Source organism: Raphanus sativus, unplaced genomic scaffold (genome assembly GCF_000801105.2).
Source record: "Raphanus sativus cultivar WK10039 unplaced genomic scaffold, ASM80110v3 Scaffold3510, whole genome shotgun sequence".
NCBI classification, from domain to species: domain Eukaryota; kingdom Viridiplantae; phylum Streptophyta; class Magnoliopsida; order Brassicales; family Brassicaceae; genus Raphanus; species Raphanus sativus.
The window spans coordinates 1-8,590 of NW_026618816.1; the positions used below are offsets into that span (position 1 = coordinate 1).

The window sequence follows — 8,590 nt, forward strand, 5'->3', positions numbered from 1 at the left end:
TTGATTTTAACTTTAAATGACCTAATAATAATAATTTAATTTATTACTAATTTAATAACTTAGATTTTAATAAAAATTAACATTAGAATTAAATTTTTTAGACATATATATATGTCTCCATACTGAGCGGACTCTCATCTAGTTTCATAATAAATAAAGAGAAAATAAAATAAGATAAATAAAACTATGAGGAAATGGAATTACAAAATTTGTTAACTACATGAGAAAACAAAAACCTCTTTGAAAAAGAAAACAAAAGCATAGTCTTGTTCATGTGTGTTATGAGAAAACTTAAGACACAGACACTTTGGTGAGCGATGACTGCATCTTTATTTGTCTTTGTGGGATTTGGTCTCAGACTTGCTCTGATTCTGTCAACCTCTGTGATTTCAAGATTGAACAGCCAATTTCTGAAGATGTTGGAAGAAGACTTGGAGACTCACATCATCCGTGAAGATTACATCAGAACCTGCATTCATCTCACTCGGGTTGTTGTATGTTGCTGACGGATTTAGCTTCGCTAACAAAAACCTTGCCTGCCACCATTATTACTCAAAAGTCAACAAACACTAGGAACACTTCAAGAAAGTAACTACACATTCAGAGATGAAAGAGTTAAAAAAAAAACTAACCTGAGATCCATGTTGATCACATACAACTAATCTCGGTACAGGGAAACGTTCACGGACGATCATCTGCGCATCTTCTTGTGGGGCTTCCAAGAGTTGTGCAAATGCCTTAGATCAAATGAAAACATGTAAGCCTGATTTACCAATGCATCTTTAAGAAAATTCACCATTACCTGATGTTCAGGCTGATTTTGATAGCCCAAGTTGCGCCACTGCGCTATGGTCATCCCATGGAAAATGACAACACTGATGTAAGAATCCAACAAGAGGATACGGTCTGCAGCGATGGAAGCAACATCCAACAACGCAGGCTGAGGCAGCGTGCTAAACGAGTAAGTTGTTAGAGATGGTTGAATCATAACAGCTGCGTTTGAAATATTTTCTCGGTTCAAAAGCATGCGGTTGTACGCAGTTTCGTCTGGACTGTTGTTGAACACCTGCCAACATCACCATATGAAGAAACAAGAGAAGCCTTACGGAATGGCGGACCAGTTATTACAGAGATAAATTTCACAGCTTCTCATGCTTCACTCTTACCTGGACAAACTGTGAACGTCGGAGATTAAATGTAAACTGAGGGAACAGTGAAAAGTTTTGATTCAGAGTAAATGATGCAGGATCATCCTTCCGGTAATCACCAAATTTGGAACAGAGACGAATAAGGTTCCTGTCTAGCCATCGAGTAGCATCAAACCCCTCCTGAGAAAACATAGTTAATAAGTTTTGTAACCAAAGATAAACTATGGTGAAGAGAATCTTCTCCCAGTGAAGAATGAAAATCCAAGAATGTTAATATTTACCTCTGTTTCCATCTTAAAGGAAGCTAGTCTGGCCACCACGACAGCAGCAGTTTCTTGATCAAAACCTTGCACCAGTTCCTGAAGATTTTACACACCTCATTAGCTAAATGGACTACCGAGTGTTTCTAGGAAGCCAAAGCATCAAAGACAAAAACAAAAATGCAAAGGCATTGGACCAGGATACATTGACTAGTGATTTTAGAAACCATAAGGTTAGCAGTATCCAAGTAAATTCCAGAAAATAATGTGGAATAGTACTGACCTCTGTGCTAAGAGCAGTATCTACCCATTGTCTGGTAACAGTAGTAACTCGAAGTAATGATTTACCTTCTGGATTCTGGTAGCTGCAATCATATATTTTTCAATTAGATTGGTGAACATGCTCAAACCCGGAATAGCATGAAGAGGATATACCTTGTCATAAACTGTATATATAGCTGGTTATTTACAGCTCCAGGATTAGTTGATTGATCACTTGAAGAAAGATCAAAGAAGACTGTCAGACAAGTACTTTTGTCGAGACCACACATCTTCCATGCTGTAGTATTCCCCTCCCCAACAACTGTATCAGCAACGCTAGGGCCTTTCTGCAAGTTTCCCCCCAGAAAAGCATAACTGTTAGGGTTATCTACCATAATTTGAAGACAAAAAACTTCCGAGTATGAGTAGTTTCAACCTTTTGCAATGACGCGCAAGGTCCAATAATCCCTTGGATTTTTATGTCCTTGGAACAGTTGATCTCAAGTGTACCACTGAAATGGTATTTTTGAAAATGAGTAAGAATGCCACTCACTAGCTAAAGAACTTGAATTATAGCAATGCATGGACAAATGAAATATCAGCTCACTTGAAACAAAGGCCGAGAGACTGTTCGCCACCTTCAAACACTCGCTTGAAGGAATCCTTGAATACAGAATGACCAAAACTTTCTGATAAGACAACAAGTCCTCCAGTTCTTTCAACCGCAGCTTTCATTTCAGCAACACCAACCTAATATTCGACACACATTAAAACAAAAGCAATATACAGATTAAAGCAGAGTAGGAAAGAATTTCACATTCAGGAAAAAAAAAGAAATACCTGATCAAGTGCGGATGCAAAAAGGTCAAGTACATGTCCTTGGTTAACCAATTGGTTGGCGAGACCATCATAAAACTTCTCTGCTTTCTTATAGAATGGAGCAGCATCTTTATCCAGGTCTTTATGTGAACGCAAAGGCTCTGAAAGATCCTTTGACACAATCTGCAGAAGCCAAACATAAGACTTACTTAAAAGAAGAACTTCGTCTCAAGAGGCAAAACTCACAATCGCTTCATATTTAAAGCAACATATCGCTTCATCCGATTTAGGCTACATAGGGCATCTGATATTCTGATGCTTCTCTATCTCTCATATCATAGCCAGTTGTTACCGTTACCATTTCAATACTCGACACTCACCAAATTCTACAAAGCAAACACTAGAAAGAAGGGCGTTAAAGAAATGGAGTTACCGTGCCTGGTCCCTCAGAGCAAGGCCCTCCAACTAAAGCCACGATCCTAGCCCCAGTTCCAGGTAAACAAGCTCCAAGCAGACCCGTCGCCACACTCAAAGCCACTCCCGTGCACCTCGACTGACGACGTCCACTCTGAACAGGCCACTGATCCGTCTGTAGCTCATCCAACAGCTACACAACCCAAAAAAACAAAAACAATTATATAAAATTACATTAGTAAACCAGAACGAGCTTTCTGGTGATAAAGGGGTTGCGGCTGTAACTAACTAACCGAATCAATGGTGAATTCACACTCAGAAGCAGGCAACAAGAACCTACTAACACCAGAAGAGCCATCTCTCCCCATAGGAAACCCACCAGCATGTCCCCCCCTCCTCCCAGAAACGCCAAGCCCTAACTGCTCCAAAACCTGATCTCTCGAAATCTCCTTATCCCCTCTAAACACATAAACTTTCGTCAGATCAGAATACCCCAACTCATGCACACGCGCCTGCGTCCCGAACGACACAAACCCAACGAGCGCGTTCTCCGGAAGCAGCCCAACCGCCCTCCTAACCGCACACTTGGCGTACCCAAACTCCTCCTCGATCATACACGTGTCCAGCACGAAAACAAACACCGAAGAAGGCTGGGAGGAGGAGCCCTGGGCATCAGTGGGCTGAGAAGGCATGGCGTACTCGACGGTGGTGTACTGAGGGTAGAGCTCGCAGGGGAGGTTGGTCTCGGAGATGACGTGGTAGTGAGGAGGGAAGTGGTTGCGCTGGAAGCAGATGGGGCAGATCCAGATCTTGGCGTCGAAGTCGACTCGCGCGAAGGGGTTGAGAGCGGCGGAGCAGGTTCGGCAGCGGAGAGGGGCGTAGGGGACGGACTGGATGTCGCGGTGGTAGCGGATCGGGGAGATGCAGGCCGCCACGGGGACGACGCACTTGCTGGCCTCGACTTTGTTGCGTGGCCAGACGTTCCACGTCATCCGGACTCCGTCGATTCCTTCCGGATCCATGCTCTCCATCTCTGACATTCTTGATTTGATTGATTTGATAGATCGAAGGGAGGAGGAAGAGAGAATGATTCAACAACACTTGGAAGAAACGTAGAGAGAGATATTATTGATAAATATATAAACGTTTTGGTTGCACTAAAACGACGTAGCTTTGATCGTGTTGCAGAACAAAAACGACGTAGCTTTGATCATTTTAATAAAACTATACATGCATCTCTATAAAAAGAGAATTAAATGCTGAGATACTCTTATTACACTATCATTTAATTTATAAGCTCAAAATTAGTAGGACACGTTGTGAGCATTTTAGTTTCATGACATATAAATGAATGACATTAACATAACAAACATGTACCATCATCATATATACATTGATTAACCTCAAGGTTAAGCAAGCATGACACGTGTGAAGAAAGTAACTTGTGCACTGGTGGTTTGGTCGAGATAGACGGCAAAGTGTTACAAGTCGTGCATGAAGTGTTACAAGTAGAATGTGTGTTTAAGACATCTCTAAATTGATCACAGCTGCGTCTTCCTGTGTAACTACATATATATGATCAGAGCCTCATGCTCCATTCATATTAACAAAAAAGCTAACTAAATGTTTTTATAAAATATGCATAATTAATTCTATCTGGACTAGGGTTAAAAGGATAGTAATTAGCATATGTTATAACCGTTAATGGCAAATTTTTCATTTTAATATGATGGACAGTGTGCAGTAAAGGAATTGTCATAGAAATACTCGATTTCGTATGACATGTAGTTTGAAAGTTACATGAACTATTGCATGTAACAGATTTTCTTTCAAAAAAGTTATAAACATAACGAGTGGTCCATGGTGAAATAAATATTGTACAAATAAAATAAAACAGTAAGTGAATTAATTATAGAAAAAACAGAAAAAGTAAATTAGAAAAGGCTTTCTTCCTGCAAGTACACAAGTACCTTGACTTGGCAAGTTTCCATTATTTTGTTTCCTAAAAATGGAAACTTGAAAGAAGAACTTGGTAAATAACCTTGAGTGGCTCTGCTCTCTCTTTAATGGTGGAGAGATTGGAGAAAAATATTTAGGAGACTTTTTCTTTCTTATTCATCACAACACTTGCGAATAATGTCACGGCGCATCATCCGTCTCCTCAAGCTCTCTTCTAGGAACAACAATGCTTTCGTATGTAAAAGCTTCTCTCTCTATTATTACTTATGTATTAGACTATTAGCTAGGTTTGTTCAGAGGCTTTTGTAGTAGAACACATTTGAGTTTGAGTTTGTTTAGACAAGATCGGTGTTTGTAATTACTATTCAGTTCTGACTTCTGATGGTCCGAATTTACTTGACAGATCCAAAAGTGTGTTCGCTTTTTCTCCACCGGCCCGTACTTGACACTCGGTTGCAAAACTGGAGACGTTCTCTTGTTTGACCCTGCAAAAGAACATATAGTCACTCTCCAGGGCAAAACAATACCTAAAGAGCTCAAGGACGAAGAAATGATTGGAGCTTCGCATGGATGGGTTTTTTTCTCTGACCGGCGTGATGGTACCGTACGTGTCAGCGACATTTTCAATCCTCTGGCATCCAAATCAAACCCCACCGTGATTCCTCTGCCTTGTCTTACTTATCAAACTGAACAAGTGTGTACCGTAGCAATGTCGTCTTCCTCTCCTCTCGGTGAGGAAGGCTGTCTAGTGGCTATCAAGTTTTCAGGTGACCAGCTGAGTCTATGCAGGCCCGGTCGTGACCTTGAGTGGATTAACATCTTAACCCCTTTCCACTGCTGTGAAAACTCAAATCTCATGTATTCAAAAAGAGACAATAGCTTATACTTACCTGCTCCTGGAGGCAAACACTTGTTCTCCTATCATCTCAGCTCCACAGCAGACCCCCCTGAGCAACATGAGTTGGTCTATCGCGGCCTTCCAGAGATGGACCAGTCCGAGTGGGAGATTTTGAGTTCGTGTTCCAGGAGGGAATACCTTGTTGAGTCATCCTCTAGTGACGAACGTTACCTAGTCAAATGGTACGCACATGGCTCCTATTCATCGGTGTTAAAAGGAATTGATTACGAAACAAAGAGGTTCATGGTGTTTAGTGAGGAGGAGACTACTGAGGGAAAAGTCATGTGTTACACAGATGACATTGGAGATATGTGCATTTTCATTGCAAGTAACGAGGCTTTCTGCGTCCCGGCTAGCTCATGCCCCGGCCTCAAACCTAGCACCATCTATTTCATGGGACGTGGCTTTGGTTCTTACGATCTCACTACCGGAGAAACACATCATTATAAAGCTCCCGGTGTTGTTATCACAACCCCTTACTGGCTTCCTCCATTTTCTGTGTAGTCACATATTAAAACTCATAATTAGCGTCTAGCTTTTTCTTGAATACTTAGTGATACTCTTTTTTGTTTCAATTGTTTCCTAGTAACCGTTTTGGATTGCCAAGATCTAAAACACTGTTTTCTTATGATTCCGTTAATTTTTAATAGAATACATCTTGTACCAAATATTGAATCTAGGACGGTTTTAATCAAATAGCAGGTATGGTGGTTATTATTGTGTAGAAAATCTGATTACCACTAAATACTTTTTTTATTCATATAAACTGATGAGTGTCATGGAGGTTGGACAATAAGGTCGGTCTTTTAGTTGTTTTTTCTCCTAAAACATTCATTTCCAAGTCGGATGATTCATAAGACCAACTTCTTAAAATTATTTTAATAATATTATGGAGTTTTTGATGTTTAAAAAAAATTGTCAATGCGGTATGAACATTTTAGGGAATAGTTGTGTTTGTATATGCACATTCATTTTACAATGAATCTATAGATCTAATCGTAATGTGATATGTTGGGAAATATTGTAGAGTAAGTGAAACAAACCATAAATTAAAAAACAGGGTCAAGAATGAACATAAAAATGATCTTAACTTTTAGATCATAGCAAATCCAATCCGAACTCGCAAACCCACCGACTAGCTAGAAAAGGGAGGAAGCCAGAAAGGGAGTAAGAAAGGATAGTTTTTTTCTGCACTGTTGGAATGATAATAATGTTTAACAGTTCCGGCGGTGAGATCACAAACAGCAAAGCAACGACCCATCAAGTAGATAGAGTTGGGCTTGAGACCAGGGCAAGAGCTTGCCACAACGCAGAAAGGATCACTCTTTGAAAGGAAGATGCAAAGATCTCCAATGTCCTCGGTGTAACACATGTTTCTTGTTCCATTTTCTGTGGCTTGTTCCTCCTCCTCTCTAAACACCATCACTATAGGGTCGTTGCTTCGTTGAGAAGGGACAGTTGAATACCTGCATGCACATGCACACGCACACCCCTAGTTATAGCACTAACAAAAATCTATGTCTACATATTGTTACATATATTCCTTACCATCTGACTAGGAAACTTTGACCGGAAGGTGACTCCACCCAATGGTCCTCCCTGAAACAAGAATCTAACACCTCCCAAGCCGAGTGTGGCAACTGGGGAAGGTTGTGAAACACCAACTCATTGAACTTAGGGTCGTTGTTATTGAAGTGGAGATCCCAAGAGCACAAGTAGTTGCTTCCAGGGACAGGCAAATAAAACCTCTGATCTCTCTTTGAATACATGAGGTTAGAGTTTTCGGCGCATTCGAAAGGGATTAGTATGTTAGTCCAAGCGAGGTCACGACCAGGCTTGCACATGCTAAGTTGCCTACCCAAGAACTTGATAGCCACCACACAGTCTTCTTCTTCCTCATGAGGAGAAGAGGACATTGCCATGTTCCAGACCACTTTAGTTTGACCATAGAGCATACTAGTAAGTGGAGGCAGTGGAATCATCTTGGTGTTTTGTCTGGAAGACAGAGGATTAAAATGGTCACTAATACATACAGAGTTATGATTGGACCATTGAGAGAAAAAACCCCATCCTTGTGAAGCTCCCATCAATGTCGAGTGATATAGCTCTCGTGGAACTATTTTTCCAAGGACTTTGAATACCTCTTCCTTGGCCGGATCAAACAAGAGGATACCTCCGATGTGGCTGCTACCTTCTACCAAACGCAAAGCATCATCCCAAAGGCATCCAAGTGTCAAATAAGGGCTGGTTGAAAACAAACGAATGCTCTTCTGTGTCTGCCAAATCAAACTCAAGAGATCAGAACCGAAACGCTCTAGCTCTAAGCCTAGCTTAAAATCCTTGATGCAATAAGTAGAGATACAAACTCAACTGGGTTCCCCTACAAAACCTAACTAGATTAGAACTAAACCAATAAAGAAGAGGAAGATAAGCTTTTACATACAAAAACATCCTTGTTCCGGTAAGAGAGTTTGGAGAGACGGAAGAGAAGTTGTGACATTATTCAATAAACTTCGAAATTACAATTAAAAAATTAGTGTTTTGATGAATTAACAAAGTAAAAGTGATATTACATATCTTCTCGAATCTCCACCAACTTTAAAAGAGAGACAAGAGTCAATGATAATTTTGGTTACCAAATAGGCAAATACTCTATTTCTTACACAACATTATGGAATTTTGCATTTTTCTTCTTCGGTTTATCCCTTTTTATTTTTCTTTATTTTGTTTATTTCTATGTTTTATTTGTTATCAAATATTCATTTTCCCCAAGGACCGCATAAATAAATTAACACGTGAGCATTTTAGTTTCATGATGATATATAAATAAA

General features: G+C 40.2%; 3 protein-coding genes across 3 annotated transcripts; 1 reads left to right on the forward strand and 2 right to left on the reverse strand.

Moving 5' to 3' along the window:
* Positions 1-165: 165 nt before the first annotated feature.
* Positions 166-4,017, reverse strand: LOC108819038 (protein transport protein SEC23 B). The gene is made up of 12 exons (XM_018592022.2): positions 3,196-4,017; positions 2,922-3,095; positions 2,510-2,671; positions 2,277-2,419; positions 2,106-2,181; positions 1,844-2,016; positions 1,692-1,773; positions 1,430-1,507; positions 1,167-1,328; positions 803-1,066; positions 633-737; positions 166-536 (listed from the first exon to the last, which is right to left on the reverse strand). The coding sequence occupies exons 1-12, from the start codon at positions 3,940-3,942 to the stop codon at positions 390-392; spliced, it is 2,313 nt and encodes a 770-aa protein (XP_018447524.2). The 5' UTR covers positions 3,943-4,017; the 3' UTR covers positions 166-389.
* A 1,021-nt stretch (positions 4,018-5,038) lies between these two features.
* LOC130506656 (uncharacterized) lies at positions 5,039-6,263 on the forward strand. Its single transcript, XM_057001340.1, has 2 exons — positions 5,039-5,095; positions 5,265-6,263. The coding sequence occupies exons 1-2, from the start codon at positions 5,039-5,041 to the stop codon at positions 6,261-6,263; spliced, it is 1,056 nt and encodes a 351-aa protein (XP_056857320.1).
* Positions 6,264-6,730: 467 nt separating this feature from the next.
* On the reverse strand, positions 6,731-8,362 carry LOC130506655 (uncharacterized). Its single transcript, XM_057001339.1, has 3 exons — positions 8,203-8,362; positions 7,308-8,035; positions 6,731-7,225 (listed from the first exon to the last, which is right to left on the reverse strand). Exons 1-3 carry the CDS (start codon positions 8,257-8,259, stop codon positions 6,895-6,897), a joined length of 1,116 nt encoding a protein of 371 aa, XP_056857319.1. The 5' UTR covers positions 8,260-8,362; the 3' UTR covers positions 6,731-6,894.
* Positions 8,363-8,590: the final 228 nt, after the last annotated feature.